The sequence below is a fragment of the Bidens hawaiensis genome, unplaced genomic scaffold (genome assembly GCF_021521415.1).
Source record: "Bidens hawaiensis isolate Kalapana, Puna unplaced genomic scaffold, B.hawaiensis_p1.1 tig00069183_1, whole genome shotgun sequence".
Lineage (NCBI taxonomy): Eukaryota > Viridiplantae > Streptophyta > Magnoliopsida > Asterales > Asteraceae > Bidens > Bidens hawaiensis.
In genome coordinates this window covers 1-23,188 of record NW_027502214.1, presented here as the reverse complement: position 1 = coordinate 23,188, position 23,188 = coordinate 1, and the positions used below count along the sequence as shown (strand labels likewise).

General features: G+C 35.0%; 2 protein-coding genes across 2 annotated transcripts; both read right to left on the bottom strand.

Moving 5' to 3' along the window:
• Window positions 1-920: 920 nt before the first annotated feature.
• Window positions 921-1,895, bottom strand: LOC143605369 (uncharacterized). Its single transcript, XM_077081514.1, has 2 exons — window positions 1,705-1,895; window positions 921-1,632 (listed from the first exon to the last, which is right to left on the bottom strand). The coding sequence occupies exons 1-2, from the start codon at window positions 1,893-1,895 to the stop codon at window positions 921-923; spliced, it is 903 nt and encodes a 300-aa protein (XP_076937629.1).
• A 16,274-nt stretch (window positions 1,896-18,169) lies between these two features.
• On the bottom strand, window positions 18,170-22,156 carry LOC143605368 (uncharacterized). The gene is made up of 7 exons (XM_077081513.1): window positions 22,083-22,156; window positions 21,556-21,683; window positions 21,215-21,267; window positions 19,654-20,438; window positions 19,446-19,523; window positions 18,579-18,641; window positions 18,170-18,477 (listed from the first exon to the last, which is right to left on the bottom strand). Exons 1-7 carry the CDS (start codon window positions 22,134-22,136, stop codon window positions 18,421-18,423), a joined length of 1,218 nt encoding a protein of 405 aa, XP_076937628.1. The 5' UTR covers window positions 22,137-22,156; the 3' UTR covers window positions 18,170-18,420.
• Window positions 22,157-23,188: the final 1,032 nt, after the last annotated feature.

The window sequence follows — 23,188 nt, the reverse complement described above, 5'->3', positions numbered from 1 at the left end:
ATTCTAGAAGCATTAAGTCCAAGCGCATTTCTGCTTCATTATCATTTGGTCATGCAACCCTCGGCGATGGCACGCCAACCTCCGCTGGAATCATTGCTTCGGTTCCATAAGTTAGGCTGAATGGCGTTTTGGCGTTGCTTGTATTTCTTTGGGTTCGTATAGCCCAAAGGACATGGGCCAATTGATCAACCCAACCTGATCTGTGATTCGCCAGCCTTATTTTAATACCTCCAACAATGGTTCGATTGGCGCGTTCTACTTCTCTGTTCCACTGTGGGTGGGCGACAGAAGTGAATGTTTTGGTAATATTCAACTCCTTCAACCATTCTCTGATGTGGCGATGTGCGAATTGTGTCCCATTGTCGCAGACCAAGTTCATAGGCAGCCCAAAACGGCATATGATAAATTCCCAAATTAATTTTTTGACGTTGGCCGCATTTATCGTTGCCACTGGTTTTGCTCAACCAATTTGGTGAAGTAATCGATTGCAGCGAATTTGAACTTCACTCGCCCTGGAGCTTCGGGGAACGGCCCTGTTATTTCAATTGCCGATTTTTCGAACGGCCAAGAAGCTGTCACCGGGATCATTGCATTCTTTGGGCGCAAGGTGTTTGGTGCGTGGCGTTGGCATGCACTGCATCGCCTTAGCTCTTTCTCTGCGTCCACATGCATACCTGGCCAGTAATACCCGGTATTCATGATCTTGGCTACTACCATTCTTGGACCCGCATGGATCGACGCATCGGAGGAGTGGCCCTAAATACGACACATCGGAGGAGTGGCCCTAAATACGATCTCCTATACAAGATGCCGTCTTGAATTGTATAACTTAGTGCTTTATGGCGAATCTTTCGGGCCTCTGCTTTTTTGTCCGGAAAGGTACCTGACGACAGGTAGTTAACGATTGGTGTCATCCAGTTCTACTCCATTGTTGAACATACACAAACTTCTTTGTTCATTGTCGACGGTGTTGTTAGTACCTCAACTCGGGCATCTTTGGCGTGATGTTGGAAGCCAACAGATGCTAACTTGCTGAGAGCATCAGCTTGTTTGTTTTCGCTCCGCTTGATATGTTTTACTTTGCATGTGACAAAGGTTCCCATTAGCGCTTTGGACTGCGCTAAGTATGATTCCATTTTGTCGTCTTTTGCATCATACGATCCTTCGATTTGGTTTACAACTAGCATCGAATCGACGTGTGCTTCCAAATGTTGGGCTCCTAGATTTTTGGCGATTCTCAAACCCGCCAGCAACGCTTCGTACTCTGCCTCCTTATTTGTACTTTTTAATACAAGGCGTATCGCGTATGTGAAGTGTTGTCCATCCGGGTTGGTTATTCTTAAGACAACACCCGCGCCTTCATCGTTAGATGCCCCGTCTGTGAACAATTTCCAAACTTGATCTTTTTGTTGATCTACGGGGGGCTCTATTTCTTTTCGGCATTCTTCCTCTTTCTCGTGGGGTACTTCCGCTATGAAATCTGCTAAAACTTGGCCTTTGATTGCTGGCCTAGGTTTGTATTCAATGGCGTGTTCCCCCAACTCTATCGCCCACTTCGCCTGTCTTCCTGATAATTCCGGTTTGCTCAATACATTTTGCAGGCGATAATTGGTGAGGACATGTATCGGGTGGCTTTAAAATTATCTCCTCAGACAGCGTGTCGTTTGCACTAGTGACAGAACCAACTTTTCTAGGGTGGAGTACCTTGTTTCCACGTCCGCTAGGGTGCGACTTTCATAGTAAATAGGTGTTTGAACACCAGTTCTTTCCACCATTAGGACTGCATTGATTGCCCTTTCGGAAGCTGCTAAGTATATTATCAGCGGTTCTCCAGCCTTTGGCGCTGTTAGCGTTGGCAATTCCGCTAAGCGCGACTTGATTTCTCGGAACGCCATTTCTGCTTCATCCGTCCATCGAAATTGAGATTTCTTGAGGCAATTTCTCAAGGTTGAGACGAATGGGAAAGACCTTTCTACATGACTTGACAGGATCCTGTTGAGCGCGACCAATCGGCCATTAAGCGTTTGTACTTGCTTGACAGATTTTGGTGAAGGCATTGTCAGAACTGCTTCCAGCTTCTCTAGGTTGGCTCTGAAGCCACCGTTGGTTACGATTACCCCTAGGAATTTCCTTCCACCATTCCAAATGAACACTTTCCTGGGTTGAGTTTCATGTTGATTAACCTCAATGTCTTGAAGGTTTCTTCAATGTCTCTTAGCGTCGCTGCTTCTGTCTTGCTTTTGATGACCAGGTCTTCCATGTAAACTTACAAGTTTCTCCCAATTTGAGACTTGAATTCTTTATCCATCAGTCGTTGGTACGTAGCCCAGCGTTTTTGAGGCCAAACGGCATCATCTTGTAACAGTATGTTCCATTGTTTGTTCGGAACGCCGTTTTATTTTGGTCTCATGCCGCCATGTGGATCTGATGATACCTTTTGTATGCATCCAGGAAACATTTGAACTGGAAAGGGACGAGCGCATCTAACTTTAGTTTGATTTCTGGTAGAGGGTAGCAATCTTTTGGGCATGCTTTATTGAGATCTTTGAAGTCGATGCACATACGCCATTGCCCATTTGCTTTAGGTACCATCACTGGGTTGGCTACCCACGTTTGGTACTGAATTTCGCGGATTATTCCTGCCTCTACCAACTGTTGGACCTGCTCGTCACAAGCTTTTGATTTTTCTGGTCCCATCTTCCTTCGCTTCTGCACAACTGACACAAAAGCCGAATTAACTTTCAGCTTGTGCTCCACCTTGCTTCTTGGGACGCCCCTCATGTCCGCCGGTGTCCATGCGAACGCGTTTACACTTTGGGTTAGTAACCTTTTTAGCGTTGTTCACGCTTCTTCAGAAATGGTAGGGCCGATGGTTATACTCTGCTCTGGAAAATTTTCCATTAAGCACCCATTTTTCCACTTCTCTTTCTTCGTTGGTTTTCAACACTTTCTGTGGCGGTGTTTTCACTTTCGCCACGTGACACTCTTTGTTGGCCTGGATCATTGCTACCCCTGTTGGAGTTGGTACTCCCAATATGCCATGGGCTGTGGAAGGGTTAGCGTTAAAGTCTCTAATCGTTTCTCTTCCTAAAATTACATCATAGTGTGGGTTTGGCATTTCCATGACCAAGAAGTCCACATTTTCCGTCCTTGAGTGTATCCCATCAATGAGCACGACTGTCCCAGCGGGTATTCAATAGTTTGATTGAAACATGCTATTGGGGCATTGACAGGTATCAGTCTCTGCCTGTCTTTTTCTTCTAACAGGTCGAAACACTGGCGATACATGATGTCGGACGTCGCCCCAGCGTAGATAAAGAAACACAGTGTCCAGTAGTGTCCAAATACTACCGTAATTAATAACAACGCTTTCTTGTTTGCTCCTCCATTTATTTTTGGGAAGATCACTTGTTCTTCCTTCTAGGCGGCATGTTTCGCATGTCTACGCTTTTTGGACTTTACCCTGCCAGAGTTCATGTTGGCGTGAAGGTCATTGATTTTCTTTTCCGGCCTTCCGCCGTCCCGAGGAGGTGGAAGTCTGTATTTCCCTTTAATACTTTTGACCAGGTGGTCTAACTTTCCGCTTTTGATGTACTCCTATATGGCGTCTTTCAAGTTCGAACACTGATTTGTCGTGTGACCATGTTGCTCATGATACTCACAATAGATTTTCGTGTCTGTGTTCGGCCTTTGTTTGATTGGAGCTGGCTTCTTGAGTTGGATACCTTCCGTATACATAATCTGGGCAGAACTTTTGGTCAGCGGGGTCCACCTGTTGGAGGACCCATGCGTCTGGCCTTTCTGCCTGTTTTTGGAGGGTTCATACGCTGTGGACTCCTTTTGCTGGCTTTCGCTGTTTAGTCTTGACCATACAAAAGATATCTTTTGCCTTGGCGAGCTCTGTTGATATCATTCCTTGCGTCATTTCTTATCAACTCTTTGCCCAAATTTTTCTCCGTTCGCGCATACCTGTTGGTTGCGGTCAAGACATCATCCCAACGATGTGGCATGCCATCTCTGCCTGTAAGGTTTCGAACTAAACTGTCACATCTTACATTATAGCGGAAGGCTGCGCGCAAGAGTTCTTCGCTCACACCACCAATGTTCAAACCCTCCTGGTTGAACCTGGTAACAAAATCTTCCAACACTTCACTATCTCTTCTGGTGGCATTAAGGATGACGTGACGCTGTTGTTGGCTAAATTGCTGGACGAACTTATTTGATAAGTCCTCCCAGCTTGTAATATGGCCTTCCGGTAACCTTTCGAACCAAGTCCTCGTCGCTCCGACTAATGTTAGTGTAAAAATATGGCACCATAACGGCATGGTCCATCCTGACACTAACCCGACGGCGATATAAGTTTGCAGATGGTCATCCGGATCTGACAGACTATCATACTGGCCTACTGTTGGCGGAATCTTTAGGTTTTCCGGTAGTTCTGCTTCGGCGATCTTTTAAACGAATTCTAACTTTCCTGCCGAGGTTGTTGGACGGTAAGGTTTGGAAAAGTCTTCGTTTGCGTCTGGGTGGTATCTTATTAATTTCTTGGTGGCGGTGTCTAGGCCTCTCCAACTTTCTTCGTAGTCGGGGTCTTCTAACCGCGAATCACCTTCTAGACGCGACCGTTGTGATTTTTCCGCCTTGTTGTTCTGCCGAACGATTGGCGCTTTGCCTATTGGCATTTTTGTACGAACCGGATTTGACTCCTCTTCGTACTCTTCTTCTTCTTCGCCATTTTTGCTGGCTTCAGCGTCGAATAGTGTTCTTGGATGAACAACTGCCGCCAATTTCTCTTGGACCTTGTCCTTGAGTTTTTTCTGTTCCGCTTCTAACCAGGCCATTATTTGTGGTGGCATGGTTACTTGTGAGCGTGACTTTGTTGCTTTTTCTGTAACGGTAGCGCGAAGGGTGGACGCATCAACGATGCCCGCACCACTACCTACTACATCAAAGACTTCTATGTTTCCTTCTAGGTTGGCCTGTTGGCCAACCTCCTTGGGTGGGGTTATACCACTCATCTGAATCAAGAATGGAGTGAGTTTTAAGTAACTGTTCTAGCAATATGCACGGATGGCACCAATGAAGAAACACAAATCCACCCCTCAAGGTCTAACAAGTTAGTCCGAGGGTAATGGCGAGTATTCCCCACGATGGGTCATAAAATTTTTTTGGCGCAGATGAGTATGCCCTGCAAAACAGAACACCGTTAGCTCGCTATGAGGAATGGGGGATTCTCTCGTTACCACCCTCCGGCGTGATAATCAGTACTTGATCGTACAAATAGTATGTATTAATAGAGTTGTAATATTCGATTGCGAATGCTTTACCGTTTGGAGATGCATTGATATTTATAGCCAGGGGAGAGACAGAGTATGGTCAACTACTTTGTCAGGCTTTACACCAATTATATTCTCCACCCGTGCAATCGTGGAGGTTGGTGGAAGTTGGTGGATATCATGGCCATTTGACTAGACGTGTTGTACTATTTCGTACCGCCCTTTATGCATTGTTCAATCTCCATTGGTTGGGTGGTATTACCTATGTTAATTCTTCCTTTTTGTCCCATGCTGGTGGAAATCTTTGCGCTACAATTTCCTAGATGTCAAGGATGTTTATTATATTAGGCTATGACCATGGCGCCATGTAGCCTACTTGGCGGACTGTTTGCCCGCTTCTGTTAGGCTATGTTTAAGGCGCCAAGTGTTCCGCCCAGCGCATGATGTTATCCCCTCATTGGTGGTTGTATTTACCGAATGTTGGGTTTAGTACCCTACCTCTACACTGTAAGGCCCCGTTACCGGTAGCCCTACTTTCGTGTTGGATTTACTCATAAACGCAGTTCTAATATCAGAGTTAATTAAAACATTCGGGGAATATAAAAGCTTTCATAAAACATTTCATAACAAAACACATCTTGTCTTAAAACAACATCTTGTCTTTCAAAATAAACAAATCGTTAAACTTAAACGTCTTGAGTCTTCCGATGTCAGCCTCTTATTCAGTGCCACGTGTCTCCTCAAGCGAGCTGCCTCATCCTACTCACCTGCGTGCATACTAAAAGTCAGCTACGCTGAGTGAGTTCTAGTTAATCATACATTATACAATACACACAAACATATATTCTTTCATTCACACTTTCATACTTTCATACTTTCATACTTTCTTTTGTATTAACTTGCTTTCATATCTTACGTTATAAAGAGCATTACGCCCTACATTCCTCGAGTATTATTAGGGCTCGGTACCCTCCTTCCTCGAGTATTATTAGGGCTCGGTACCCTCCTTCCTCGAGTATTATTAGGGCCCGGTACCCTCTTTCCTCGAGTATTATTAGGGCTCGGTACCCTCTTTCCTCGAATATTAGTAGGGTTCGGTTCCCTAGTTCTCGAATATTAGTAGGGTTTGATTCCCTCTTCGTTACTATACAACCATACATCATACCTCGAGTATTATTAGGGCCCGGTACCCTCTTCGTAACCATACAACCATACAACCATCCTTTCCTTCTTTTATTAACTTTATCACATTCATACACATAAGCATACATATAATACTTACCTTATACATAGCGTTACAACCTGACAGTACGTGCAATATCCGAAGATCGTTCACTTACTAACAAGCAATCATTCATACATTTCACATCATTCATATAAGGCATACACTTATCACTTAGGATAAGTGTATTAACAAACATATAGAGTATGCACACAGCCCCGAAAACATAACACAGAAGTGGGGCTAGAAACTCACCTGAATCCTGTTACGCTATCCGTTAATAGTTATTCCCTTCTTGAGCTGTGCACGGCTAACTGTATAATATTTACACGTATCAATTAACTACTACTACTCACATTGTATTTCTATCTTTATATAACCCACAACGAACGGGGGTCCGGGGGCAGCGCCCCTAGCAGCGGGGTCTAGGGGCGGCAGCCCCTAGCAGGGTCCAAGGGGCAGAGCCCCTGGCTGGGGTCAAGCTTGACTTTAGGTTTTTAATTTGTTTTCTAATCGAACTTGACTTTAGGCGAAGTTAAACCTTAAGCGAACTTAGCTTTAGGCGAAGTTAAACCTTAAGCGAACTTAGCTTTAGGCGAAGTTAAACCTTAAGCGAACTTAGCTTAGGCGAAGTTAAACCTTAAGCGAACTTAGCTTTAGGCGAAGTTAAACCTTAAGCGAACTTATCACCAGGCGAAGTTAAGGCTTGGCGAACTTATGCCAGGCGAAGTTACAGTTTGCAAGCGAAGTTGCCCAGCTACGCCTCTGTTAAATCTTAATCCCCCAAAATCATTATCGTTTTACTGAGAAATCCATGGGTATGGTATTTGACTAACCCGCGATCATTCCTATGGTCGTTTTTGGATAAGGTTTGACCCGAAAACACGTAAAGTTTGGACCTTTAAGTTCAAAAACGCTTAATACAAGATTTACGGTTTATCCTATACGAACCGTATATGTTTATGGGTTCATTGGATTCGTCCTAGCATCAAGTTCGTTACTTTACGTTTCGTTTAGACCCGATCTATTATAGTTTCAAGTTTCATGGCTAACCGTCTATTAAAACATGAACTTTTAAGATCGAAATCATACCTTTATGTTTTCGTTTTGGTCTCGGTTAGCTAGCTTATGAACTTTGGATCTTGTATAAATCTTGAATCACGTTTTCTTGCTCGGATTTCACCTCTCTCGGCCGCCGGCCGTGTTTGGTGGCGTGTGGTGTGTGTGTTTTGGATGTATAGAGAGTAAGATGGAAATGGATAATGGTTTAGGGTTTAAGGGTGGTTTAGGGGATATTTATATCCCTTAAAGCCCATGGACCTAAGGCCCATTCTCATTTAACCCATCTTAATTAATCTAAGTCCATGATCCGTTCCTTACTCGATATTAATTTAATTAATAACGCGAAATCATTAAACGTAACTTTCTTTATTTAACATTATAATATTTAGGATGTTACATACACATTTAATCTTCAATGAAGTATATATTAAGGCCTTAATCATCCCGACCTACATGTTTGTAATAAAAATCAGTAAAAAATAGACTGGTTATTCAGGCTTTAATATAAACTACACTCGGGTAAAACGAATGTATTATGTTAATAATTTAAAAGCTATCTACTCTACTCTTCATCTTCATGATATACTTTGATATTTGTCTCCCTTTTTTATTATCCTTATTATAGTTTTTAGTGTAGTTTTCTCACTTCATATATCATTTCTATCTTATGTCTCACTTTATCTTAAACCTGTCTCACTTAGATTATATTAAAGAATATAATAATACATTATACATCTATCTATTTATTCTAACAAAGTAAAATAATTATGGACACTTGTTAATTTTTGGTTAATTCTCACATTTTTTTCCCTACAAAACAAAAATCTTGATTATGTAATAAATCAATTATTATTCAGTTTCCTTATACTTTTTATTTATATTATTATATCTATATATTTTTTATAAAATTAAATATTAACATATTATTTTACTATATATTCCAAAATATTTGGTGAATTCTAATATAAAAAGCAAACCATGTTTGTCAAATATTGAAAAGAATATAATTTCAGATGTTATCATTAACATAACTATGTATGTTGTAGAAGATTGTAAAGAAAATTAAAACTTGAATATGCTTTCATTTTACAAAGTAAATTTTTTTAATCATCAAATTATAAATATATGCTTAAAAGTCGATACATTTTTTTTAAATCAATCTATTTATCTATTATTATTATTATTATTGTAGATTGTTATATAAATTTATAAATTATAAATATATGCTTTAAATCTTTACATTTATTTTTTAAGTTAATTTGGTAATATATATATATATATATATATATATATATAAGGGCAGGTTCAAGAGGGAACTCAAAAAAAGTGGGGAACTATTCATTTTACATGTTAAAAAATAATATAAAACTCGATTTCACATTTAAAAAATTAGTTTTAGCATAAACTTTTTTGGAATTTTTGTTTATAAATACATGTAGAAAACATTCCAATAAAAAAGTAATTTTGTAAAAAAAAAATATTTACCATTTTTTTAACTGAAAATAAAAATTGAAAACAGCTTCTACATGTTTTTATATGTAAAAAACTCTTAAAAAATTAAGTAAAAATTTGTTTTTTACATGAAAAAAGATTTTTTTTGTATTTTTTAACATATAAAATAAAGAGTTCCCAGTTCCTTATTTTTTTTGAGTTCCCTCTTGAACCTGGCCATATATATATATATATATATATATATATATATATATATATATATAGGGGTGGGTTATAATAAAAATAAATCTAAGCCCCTGGATATATGATCTAGTGGTTGAGATTGGTTGTTTTTAAACTACTAAATAGTTTTCTAGGATCTAGGATTTAGGCTAGGTAGTTTCCTAACTCTAAATTTTATGTCATTTCTACTCTTCCTACAAAATTATGTCTTTTTATTTTAACCATATTCTATATATATATATATTAAAATGTAATGATATTATACCAATCACTATCAGACATAACAAAGTTTATCATATTTAATTTATTAGTTTCTTTTATCAATGATTGTTTCGGGTTTTTTGGGGAACTTAAATTTAATTTTATAGGTCAAAAGTTGATAAATAGATTGTTTGGTACAAAGTAACTGCATTTATGTCAAAATTAGTTATGGGTCAAATATGGGAAATCTAAGTATTTTTAAAGTTTGAGAACGCAAATAGGTTTATCGTCAAATTTGTTACGGGTCCAAAGTGTTGACTTCAAAATGTCAAACGAATGTAAGTTAGATTTTAAACATGATTTGGGTTTCAAATTTATTTTCAGCGGTATTTTTGAAATAATTAAAAGGTTCGGTATTTGACAAATTGACTATTTTTCCTTCGACTATTAAAGTTTAAGAAAAGATTGCGAACACTTTCGACATGTCACCCCAGACCTATCAATGCTTTTAATTTTTATCAAATTTGAAATATTTGTGTCAGCATTAACTTTTTCCTACAATTGTGATCAAAATATTGTATGAGAAACATGTCATGCAAAACTATGATCAAATGAAGCAAAATATTTACAAAATTGAATGAGTTAACATGTTATTTTTTATGTTGTCATTATAACAAAGTCCAGAAGCCTCGGAAACTTATCAAAATATTTTCCATGGTATAGCTTAGAAAAACATAGTTCTTGAAGAACATCCGTCGTTACAATTTAATGTTCTCCTTTCCTACGATGAGTGGTAAATTGATAAATATATCAATAAATGTAACACCCCTTCTGTATTTAGGCTGAGTGGTTAAAACTACCATCGTATAAGAAGTCTTATTTCCGAAATTGGTTCATAACCAAAATTGTTTCAATTATACATATATGGCCCTGAGAATAGAATTTTCAATAAAAAAGCGTTCTCGTGTACTTTTTTTCACTTGTATATTTTTTTATTAAGTTCGTTTAAAAAAATCATTTTGTGATATAAATAAAATCAATTTATGTAAACATAGTATAGATACAAACATAGATACATTACATTTTTTTCATACATACTATGTAATTATTTGCTTTACTTGTAATCTTATATTTAAATAATAATGTGTGTGACCCGAGCTCTAAAGCTAGCCAGTTATCTAATAGAGCTTAAAATGCTAAAAAAATATATGTAAAATAATAACACATGAGATACAAGTTAAACCAGTAGAGAAGATATATTATACTTTTTCTTTCTTTATTTAAAACGCCAAACGCTACAGAAGTCAAAAACAATGAACCTAGATTAAGCAAGGCTACAAGCACAGGGGCCCCACGAAATTTAGCATACAGATTTTCTATGATTATGGCTATTTCTTACTATAATACATAGATCACGTGTTGTTTTATATCGTCATCTCAACTAATAACTTGTAATTTAAAAAACCCAATAGATTTGTGAACAAATTCAGATTCTTACTCATATTTACATTTAAAAAAAGGACTTTATTCCAGTTATTTATTTTCAATAAAATATTTCCATGTAGACATGTTTTACTTATTCCATCCAGCCAAATAAATAAATAAATAATTTATTACTTGAGTATTATTCTACATTATTAAATATTCAAATGATTTAATTTAAGGATGGAATAATAATGCCACTAGAAGGAAATAGCTTAAAATATGTTGTTTGAACTCGTGTTTGCTATATTTAATCTCTCTATGTAATAAACCAATGTGTTTTTCATAAATATCTCCCTCTTTTTTTCATCAAAATTCTTCAAAATGCCACGTGTCATACTCAGTATTTTATTAGTCTAACTGAGATTTCCTATTTAATTTTTAATCTTCAAAATCATACTTGGCGCTAACCTACTATTCTACTGACAATTCCAAATGCATTGAAACCGATCCCTATTCAGTGTTAAAGATAATCTCAAACTTATTCGATTGCAATTTACCATTTTCAAAGAAACCCCAAAACTTCATCTGTTGCCGATCAATAGTCTTCATCAACAAATTATGTATTAACCATCACCTTCTTCAGTGTTAGAACTATAAAATTAACCCTAATTTTATTTTACAGGTACAGTTCGTCGAAATCTTCAATATCGATCATCGTGTTTTGGTTTCAATCGATCTTCATCAACAAATTAGGTATTAATGGATCATCCTCTTCAATTTTAGAACTATAATATTAACCCTATTTATTTATATATTGGTACCGTTCGTCACAATCCTCAATATCATCGATCATCGTCTTCTGGTTTCAAGGTATGATTGCCAACAATCTTCCTTTTATTCAACATTTAAAGGATCAATCATCAAAGTAATACTAATTTTGTTTGAAATATGTTATAGTTTTATAGTTTTTAAATTTGAGTAACTTCTTGAATTTGTATATAATTATATGCAGAAATTTTGATTTGGTTTCAGTTAACTTTTATTTTATTTCAGTTGTGTTAATTTTATGTGTTATTTAAGCAAATCAGTGGCAAAGTTTATTCTGATTAATCAAACTTTATATCTATTTGAGGATTCTTGAACACCACTGTGAATCTATAATTTATTTATATAATGATTTATCATAACACAAGCACATTATATATTCATTCATCTTAATTGATTTTTAATTGTTTTCATCTATTTTATTATTCTTCATACATCTATTGTCTTATACATATATGATTTTTTACTGTGTTTTGTGTATTTAAGTTTGTTTATCAGCCACAGTGGCTTTGTATCACCACCACTTTCGGGTGATTGCAGGTTTGTTTCTCATCGCCGCACTGTATATGTGTGAATTTGATTGCAGGTTTGAATGTATCTCGTGCTTGCTGATCATTTATTTATTTACAATTTATATAATTTTGTTGATCATTTGTATTGCGTATGCTTGATCAGTTTTAAAAGACATCTTGAGGGTGTGTACGCGTAGCCTAATAAGTTTATTGCTTTATGGCTATTTCAAGTATCTCAAAAGATATCTTGAGGGTGTGTATGCATAGCTTAGTTAGTTTCTTGCTTTATAGCTATTTCAAGTATAATCAACATATTTTCTGGAACATTTGGTTTGCAAAAATATTATTTGGAACAATTTATGTGACACCAACAGTTTAGAAGTTACTAACATACTTTCAGTTGTGCAATTCTTTAACATAAATCTAATATGAGTCTTATTCATTCATTAACTTCTTTATAGTGGTTCATGTTGTTATCATATGATTATTTTTGTATGACAATGATGGCTTTCATTATTTCAAGTGGTACCAAGGAGGCGCCAGATGTCATCACAATTCTGTATTTTACGGTGTTAAACCTTTATTTCTATGACATGTTAATTATATAGATTATTGTTATTTTAAACTTCTGCACATATTATTTGTTAAACTTTTATGCACTCTTTGATGGAAATTCAGCGGAGAAAGTTAGTTGTTAGATGACTAATACTTAGAATAAAAAAAAAATTGCTCTGTAGTGCACTGTAACAAATTTTTAGAGTTGCTTATGTATGTTTCTAAATATGGTCAACTTTTGCGCTGTATATGGGTATGTTGTGAAGCACGAATTTTTATTACTTTTTTTTGTTATACATTAATTACCACTCTGTATCATTCAATTATAACTTGATAAGAGAAAAACCTATTGGAGATTGTAGCACATAGGTTCTGCAATTGTTGAAGGTCATTAAGACCAAAACGACTTGTCAACAGTTTAAATGTAGAATTAAGCAAGTTGGCCAATAAAGGACTTTACCTCATTTTAGGATGGTTAAACCATTGATCAAAATGTATCCGAAAATTCAACTGTATCAAAAAAGGAAACACTTTCAAGTGACTTGTGAATCATATTATTTTCATGTTTCACCTTGTGTAATTATTTATATTATTATATTATTTTGTTTTGTTGCTTTTATTTTATTACCAACCCGTGTATTACACGGGTTCTAACCTAGTACTTTGATTTTAAATTAGAATTGGAATTCAAAATCTTAAAACATTGTCCCTCAACGTGATAAGAGGGTAACATGAGATTTTCAAATTCTCTATATTTTAGTCAAAAAGGTAAATCGAATTTTAATAAACCATATAATGACATACTGATCAATAATAATTCACACTTTAAGCAGTGATATTTCTTACTTTTGTTTTCGTATCTGATTCACATAATCATCATATCCCTACGCTTGACTTGGCAAGTTTCGAGAAAATATATACATGTAATCTTAGTTTTATTATACACTAGTTTGAGACCCGTGTGTAATACACGGACAATTAATGAAAATTATAATATTTAAACATTAAGCAAAAACAATTAATAACATAATTATCATATATTGTTAATACAATTACAAATTACATTTGAATTAACTAAGTTATTGATTTATATTTAAAGATTCTATGATACATATGTGTCTCTATAATTATTTAAAATAATTTATAATTTATAAATGTGTAAGTTTCTCATATTAGGCCTTGATATATTCCATAAAAAACTCTACCTAAATTAAGTTATTGATTTATATTTAAAGATTTTTGAATAATTGAATCATTCACAGAAAATTTATACTAAACTTTTAGTAAACCATGATTGTTTCCAGAATTATAAGAAATCATCGAGTCACTGTTTTCAAAAAATCACACCAAATTGGAATTGCGGGTACAGTTTGAAAACTAATATAACCTAGCCCATGTAATTTATATAATAACATAATATAAATTATTTACTTATTTTTACTATTTACATGTATTTAATAACTATTATAAAACATATATAATATGTTAAATAGAAATTATATAAATAATAATGGTGTGCGAACTGTAGACACAGTTTGAAAAGTAATATAACATAACCATGTAATTTATAAAAATAATAAAATATAAAGTATTTACTTATTTTTACTATTAATTTTCATGTATTTACTAACTATTATAAAAACATATATAATAGGTTAAATAAAAATTATATGAAAAATAGTGGTGTACAAATTGTATTTAATAATTCATCATATTAAGACAACTCAAAGTTGTTGACAATATTATGACTGTTGCTATTATCTTTACTCTTTAAATTTCAATCTTTAAATTATATTATGACGTGCTTTAAGCTACCCAAAAACTTTAATTGTAGCTCACCAAATTCAGCTTGAATAATTATTGTAAAACAATATTTAAGTAAAGTAGTTTAAAATAATTGACCGATTTATACAGAAACTTTAAATTTTGGATATTAGCATATACATGTGATTAGTATATATTTAAGAAAATTTAAAGTTTTAAAAAGTTGCACATAATATAAAATATTACTTATTTTTATTATTACTTTTCATGTATTTAATAACTATTATAAAAACATATATAATATGTTAAATAAATATCTATAATATATATAAACGAAGACATAAAAATCCTAAGTGTCGCGATTTGGTCGCTCCCCTTTTTTTGGAGTCACCAGATTTCCTTAATTTTTAAATGGAGGCTTCTCATGCATTTGACCCGAATTCATGGTATGAGTCTAATCAAACCCATATATTTCTTAAGCGGGTTATAACATCTCATTAATTAAAAACTAATCTCACCAAATATTTGTTATAAAAATCCTAAAAAGTAGGGATATACTAAAAAATAATATATGATTTATTTAAAAAAAGATATATATTATTTATAATTAAAAAACTAATTTTATAATAAAAAATAAACGGGTCTTGGTCTCATCAAACTCATATAGCTTTTAAACCGGGTAATAACATCTCATTTATTTTTGAAACAATTTATCATCAAATCATATATATATTATTAACTTTCATACAATAAAAAAAATCAAAAAATAAATAAATATTAGAAACAAATAATATAAAACAACCCCGTAAATAAATAAAACATTTAAAAGCTCTATGGTTGTTTCTTACATTTACTCAAATCACCATATTGTTTTATTTGTAAATAAAGACTTCTCATACATTTTACCCGAATTCACGGTATGGGTCTCACCATACCCAGATAATTAAATGGGTTATAACATCTCACTATTCTAGAATAAATCTCACCAAGTATTTGATATGAAAATTCTATAAAATAGGGATATACTAAATATTAATATTCAATTTTTTTAAAAAAATAAATTATTAATAATAAGAAACAATTTTATAGTAAAAAAATAAATGGGTCATGGGTCTCACCAAACTCATAGATTTTAAACGAGTTATAACATGTCAATTATTTGTGAAACAATTTCATTATCAAACCCTAAGTATATTATTAACTTTTTTTAGACCCAATTACAAATTTTGTCCTTTAAAAAAAGCCAAATTACGGTTCGTGTCCTTTCCTTGCAGGCGGTGTCCTTTAAACTTTTTTTTTCTACACGTTATGTCCTTTACGCTAACTGGGTTAGAAAAACTCAGTTAAATGCCCTCACGTGAGACGCATGTGAGGGCATTTTTGTCTTTTTGCCTACCCTGCAACAACAACTTCTTCTTCTTCTGCTGTTTCTATACCTTCACTAACATCATCACCTGCCATCACCCTTCCTCAACCACCACCCAACCTTAACCATCACCTGCCACAATCGAATCTAGCACCACCCTCCCATCTCCGATTAACCACCACCGGTATGCATCGTGACCACCACTGATTCTGCCACCATCGTCGAAATCCATCTTAATTCCAACCACAACCATAGCCGGCCACTTCTGACTTCCGACGACAACTACCTACCACCACTGCTTCCGTTAACAACTTACGAGTAAGTCCAATTTGGGGATTTAAGGGTTACATGTTAATTTTGGGGAATTTTGGGGATTAATTTTGGGTCGGGTTTCTGTTTGGAAACCCTAGGTGACGGTGGTTGGTAGCGGCGGTGTTCTGGTGGCCGTGAAAACCCCAAATGATTCTGCCACCATCGTCGAAATCCATCTTAATTCCAACCACAACCATAGCCGGCCACTTCTGACTTCCGACGACAACTACCTACCACCACTGCTTCCGTTAACAACTTACGAGTAAGTCCAATTTGGGGATTTAAGGGTTACATGTTAATTTTGGGGAATTTTGGGGATTAATTTTGGGTCGGGTTTCTGTTTGGAAACCCTAGGTGACGGTGGTTGGTAGCTCCGGTGTTCTGGTGGCCGTGAATCAGTGGTGGTCACGATGCATACCGGTGGTGGTTAATCGGAGATGGGAGGGTGGTGCTAGATTCGATTGTGGCAGGTGATGGTTAAGGTTGGGTGGTGGTTGAGGAAGGGTGATGGCAGGTGATGATGTTAGTGAAGGTATAGAAACAGCAGAAGAAGAAGAAGTTGTTGTTGCAAGGTTGGGTGGTGGTTGAGGAAGGGTGATGGCAGGTGATGATGTTAGTGAAGGTATAGAAACAGCAGAAGAAGAAGAAGTTGTTGTTGCAGGGTAGGCAAAAAGACAAAAATGCCCTCACATGCGTCTCACGTGAGGGCATTTAACTGAGTTTTTCTAACCCAGTTAGCGTAAAGGACATAACGTGTAGAAAAAAAAAGTTTAAAGGACACCGCCTGCAAGGAAACTTAGAAAAGGACACGAACCGATTTTTGGCTTTTTTTAAAGGACAAAATTTGTAATTCTGTCCTTTTTTTATAATAAATAAGATTACAATGCAAAAAATATGAATATTAAACACGAAAAAGAAACACAACCCCCGTAATACGGGGGATAAAAACTAGTTATATAAATAATAGTGGTCTGCAAATTGTAGCCACAATTTGAAAAACTAATATAACATAATCCATGTGATTTAGTAAAATAACACAATATTAATTATTTACTAATTTATATTATTACTTTTCTTGTATTTAATAACTATACGCTTACATATAATATGTTAAATGTTAGTCTTTACATATATATATATATATATATATATATATATATATATATATATATATATATATATATATATATATATATATATATATATTTACTTTTTTGAGTCTTTACATATCTATTTTTTTTAAGTATATAAACCACTAATAATTATATTATGATGTGCTTCAAGCCAACTCCTAAACCTATCATTAAAAGAATGCACAAATACCGTCACTAATCACTATTTAACACATAATACTAACATGACCCACTTTCAAATAACACAAAGATCAGCCTACCAAATCCAGAAAATAGAAGATATGACATAAAGCTAATCACATATAAAAACAATTTCAAGTAAATAAAACATGAAAATTGATGGATATAAAGGAGACATCTGGATGTAACCTGGTAATAAGCAGTTATGAAAACTTTAAAATCCTAAACATGGTTCATTATTTATAATACACAGGTCAAACGACATGCTATGTTTTAATGAACGACGGTTATGTTTTAATGAACGACGAACTCGCACATGCTATGTTTTAATGAACGACGGTTATTGTTGTTTAACAACAATAACCGTCGTTCAAAAAATATGATAGATATAAAACATAACTAAATGAAAATTTTAAACTTTATCCAGGCATAATGTTGTATCCATCACCAATCAAATAATGGCAAGTTGCTTCTAATTATTATCCTAAACCAGTTAACTAGTTGCTATAATATTAATTACCTGGTTATAAGTACGGAGTCAAGACAGATAAAACCATCTAGTAACGGTTCCGGTTCATGTTGACCTACCTGACTCATTTATAATCTACCGCCCGTTTAAAACTATAGCTCAGAGCCTCAGATATTATGTTCCTGATTTATGTATAACTTTGGAGGCCTATGTAAGGCACAAAATAGCTGGCCCCTTTCCAAAACCTTAATTTCCTGTATCCAAAGCAATGTACATGTTACTTTTGTATACAAAAGTTTCCTACCAGGAAAAGGGAGCTAGCCCGAAGAAAGCAAAATGGTACATCGAGTTCACTAATTGTAACGGTCAATAACATTTGAAGAAGAAAACAAAAGTCGTCAACAAGAGGCCTCTTCATAGGATGACCATTTTCTAGTATTGCTTTCATTGTTGCCTCCTGTTGCGAGCAAGGAGAGCCTGCAGAATCTTTTTTCTCGGTCCCTGTAAAAAAGGATAATAATTGTGACAAATGTGCATAACTGGACAACCTATTCTTTTTCTATATGAACATAAAGATATATTATCAAGGTTTAAAAAAGTACCATAGGTATGTTCATCTCTTTAAGATCTTGTTCTCCCATCTGGCTCAAACTAGTCATGTCAACCTGTAATTAAATTTTAGAAATACATAAATATTACACATTCACCAGTCTACCGGGTCAAACAGAAAACAAATAAGAACAAATACTATAAAAAAACAACATGCTTTCTGTTTTTCTCTTAAAAGTTCCTTAACAATTTTGCGCACATAATGAACCAACGTACTTTCTGTAATTCGTAAAAGTCCCTTCCAAATATTTTGCACATAAAAGTTCCTTCACATGCTAGAATTAATACAACGTGAGGAAAGAATTGACATGAGTTAATGTTTATATATATCACGTTGCAAGACAAAGTTCGTCCAATATTTGTCTTTTCCATAATTTAATTCAATAAGTTAATGATAACAAATAATCCTTCAAAAACAATATAATAAAAATACATGAGCATCAACGACATAACTCAAAATAACATTAAAAACTAAAAATATATAAAATGGCTTGTACAAATTTAGAATCACTGGAAAGTTATAAACAAATGACTTTTACCACTACTATAATGTATAGTAGCGGTAAAAGTCATTTGATGTCATCCAATCATAAATAAGAGATACTTTTCTTCTTTTCAGACTTAACATGTTAAGGGAATTTTATGATTAAAAAAAACAGAAAGGGTGTTGGTTCTTTTATGATATTTGCCCTATATATAATTAAAAAGAAAACGAGTCAAATGAACTAAAAAAAAATAACTAAAAACTAAATTATATAACATTTCTTTAATCTCCATTTTTGTAATATGGCACATGAGTAACTCTTACCACAAAATAATATAAATACAACAATAAGTTAGAACTTAGAACTGCTTTTTACCTCCTCAACCTTGAATGAAATCAAATACTTGTCCAATCCCAATGAGTGCAAAAATCCCTCCACAGTATGATAATCAACCTAGAAAACATAATGACCAAAAGAAGTAACAAATTAGATCTATTACAACAATTAACATTCATACATATTTTCATTTTACCCTGCAAAAACCACAAGTACAAAATGTAAACAAAAAGGTTAGTAACTTAACTGGATATAGATTTGGTGGCACAATCCTCCCCGTTGGTAGTTGGGGGGCTACCAACGGTCCCACAGATTTTGTTAGTCCATCAGAAATAGACGGTTTTATGAGAAAAGATGGGGTAGCATATGTCACTGGTCTGGAATCATTAAGCGGCCTCGTGAGCGGTCTTCTTAGCGGCTCTTCAGTTGGCGGTGGTGGTAAACTGGCATAATTATCCAGCACTCTATGCTGTGATGGGCGGTCCAAGGTCTTAAAAGCAAAAGAAGTCTTTGATAAGTCCATCTGAGATAGAGTTCTTGAAGTTCTTGTTGAGGTAAATCTGTTTGGGATGTTACCACCTGTTGGATCTAGATTTGGTTGCCTCTCATCATATAGCTTGTGCACAGGTGGGGGTGGGCCAATCTCAGCCGGGGCCCGCATTAACCGTCTATCATCTCTTGGTTCGGCGTCGGCTGGGTCCCGTACGAACCGTCTATCAGTTTGTCCAGCCTCAACAGAGTCCCATATGAGCCGTTTATCATCTCTTGGTCCAACTTCAAGTGGGTTCCGCATTAGCCGTCTATCATCTCTTTGTCTAACCTCAACTGGGCCCCACTGACCATCTTTTGGCTGAGGTGTCATCTCAGGTGTCATCTGTCTATTGTTTCTTGGCTCGGGCAACCTTTGGTGATTTTTGTGATTAGTTGATGAGGAACGAGCTTTTTGTGATAACATGTCACGAAGGTCCACATTCTTCTCCTGATGTTTCTTCATGATTTTAAACCGCAGATCATGTTTACTAAGATGAGTATCTTCAGGTATAGAAAAGAGAAAAATTTTGACTCAGTAGAATTTTAATCAAGCATTATAACTACTACTAGACGAGTGCCCGCGCGATGCAGCGGGTCTTTGAACTTGGAATCTATTAATCACGTAACAATTATGAGTGTTCACGGTTCGGTTTAAAACCTTGAAACATTTAAACTAGTCTTCGGTTTGGTTTCCCAGCTAGGTTGTTTACTTTCAGTCGTTTTTTTACTTCCTTTATCCTTTCAAGTATCATATTTTGACTTAGTTGGAATTGATGATACGGTAATATTAATAATCATGTTAAGCAGATTTTATTATCAAAGCTTAAACTCTTAAACCAAACCAGAACCAGACCGTTAATAACAGTTTGGTTTTAATTTTTAATGGTTTAGTTTTCGTTTAAAAACAACCAAAACCAGCATTGAACACCCCTACGTAACATATTAATTTTTTCAATTGAAAAAATTATAATAATATTATATACAAATTAAAGAGAATAAATACTCGTTTTTATGGTGCAATAAATTTACAAAAAATATTAACGTATGAAAAACTTATTGTCGTTTAAAAATCGTGGGTGAGAAGTTGGTTTAAAGTTGAAACTAAAAACATGATATGGTTAAAGATGAGGGGGCAAACTTGTAAGTTGAGTGAATTGTGTTTAAAAGACAAGTTTACCTTCATGCTTTAAGTGTTGTAAATTACATAAAAATGGGTGTCTTAATTTGCCCTTGTTTGGTGTATTATATATAGTATAGATAAGGAATAAGCCTTTTACCATTTACTCCAGTACTAGCTTTGGAACTCAACCTACTATCAACTCCACGCTGCCTGAAAGAATTGAATAAACATATAAATATCAAACATTAAGCAAAACAGATTTTATTTGCCAGTCAGAGATTTTGATATCATGATAATAAATAACTTGAAACGGTACATTTGGCAATCATGACCAAACAACGTGTCGAAGAGCAGTTATTGATAAAACTACTCAACAAATAAAACTGTAATTATGTCAAACTAATCGATATTAGGCAGAAATGCAGAATTGCCCATTTCAATGTGAATGAACCAATAATAAGCTTCAAGAAGAATAGAATGAGAGTAAGAAAAACAAACCGTTTGTTGTCATGATGTACCGCATCCGCATTGCTTCCTAATCTATCTCTAACTGATCGTTTAATCCCAGCAACCGGAACCGAGCCAGGAAAATCACTATCCTCCACATCCCCTGCTCTCTTCACCACCTAAAACAAATCATAAAAAACAAAGAAAACTATAAAAATATTCCCCAAAGAAAACCATAAAAAACAAACCCTTCCTACATACAATTTCATATTCAGATTCTCAATCTCAACACAACACGTAATTGTATTACTAATACTTAATGATTACAAAGACGAGCATTTTATACAGAATAGCAGCACTCAATTTTCATGTTTTCGGTACTTTTCAACGGTACCGAACATTACAGAAGTTGGTTTCACTCGTTTCCGGCATCCCTATTACAAACTTTAAACCACAAACAACTAAGTCCTTCCATTCTACAACAGTTAATTAAAACACCTAGAGTTAAAGCACAGAAAATAATAATGTTACTTATTGAACAAAAAGCGAGAATTAAGATACGGCATTGGCGTATATACCTGACCGCTGCGACCTAAGGTGATTGTAACTCTCGGCCGCGATGTATCCGCCATTACTATTACCACTAGAAACTTCAATTTCAATTGAAACCCTAGGTGTAAATTGGTTGGTGGTAGAGGATGAAAAGAAAGACAAGGAAAAGGGGATATTGGTTTCATAAAAGCTTAAGCTTAAGCTTAATTCGAGTCGAGCTTATATTAAAAAATTATACTCGGGTATAGGTTTGAGCCTTAGTTATCCAAGGATCTTTCCTCTCGTCAAAACTCTAATCTGCACGATCCTCTAGTGCACTCGCACCAACCGAGCTTGGGATCCTTTAAATTGTGTTGATTATTTAATACACAATAAACGAGACGAGTTTAAGCTTTAAAAACGAGCCGAACTCTAGTTTTAAAAATAGAGCTTGAAATGAGGTGAACTCGAGCTTGACTCAGTTAGTTTACACCTTTAGTATCAAATAAATCTAGTTAACTAATTTTTAGAATAAAGAAATTAAACAATTTAAGATAAAAACAACTTATGAACAAATAAAAAATTGAGAGTGAAAGATCAAACAATTTTTACACTTTTCGTGTGGAGTTTAACCAAGGGTTTATGCTCATCCCCCGTCCCTAGTGTAGGTTCCCTGGATGGATCAACACGAGATATCTCGATCTACGTAGGTGCGGAATCCCTGCGTAGGTCGTTACGAGCGTAGAAGACACGAATAGATCAAACACGATACGATAAACAAACACGTTATATTATAACTGAAACACGTGATATGAATCACTGACTACAAGAAACTCTCTGGTTTACACGTTACACACGATATCACGATCTATATCTCCTCATTCAAACCAGCCGTAACCTAGCATATATATTCACGACAACTTCGCCTGGCATGTTCAGGCGAAGTTGTCCATAACTTCGCTTGACTAACAAGTTCGCCTGATAAGCGAACTTTTCAGTAACTTCGCTTAAACATAAACAAAACACAATTAACATTACAGACTCGATTACAGACACTAGACTATGAACTACTGATATTATGCACCAACAGACTCCCCCTTGGCAGTAGCTTCATGTCTTGATCTTCAAGCACGTGTCTTGTAATCTTCAATCT

Bases quoted from the DNA above. Each gene is read 5' to 3' on its own strand.
- LOC143605369 (XM_077081514.1), bottom strand. From the start codon at position 1,895: ATGGCGTTCCGAGAAATCAAGTCGCGCTTAGCGGAATTGCCAACGCTA. The intron at 1,633-1,704 runs GTACTCCACCCT...ATAATTTTAAAG, and splicing joins CTAGCGGACGTGGAAACAAG to CCACCCGATACATGTCCTCA.
- LOC143605368 (XM_077081513.1), bottom strand. From the start codon at position 22,136: ATGGCGGATACATCGCGGCCGAGAGTTACAATCACCTTAGGTCGCAGC. The intron at 20,439-21,214 runs GTAAAAGGCTTA...CTATACCTGAAG, and splicing joins AGCTAGTACTGGAGTAAATG to ATACTCATCTTAGTAAACAT. The intron at 18,642-19,445 runs GTAAAAAGCAGT...ATTTAATTACAG, and splicing joins TTTCATTCAAGGTTGAGGAG to GTTGACATGACTAGTTTGAG.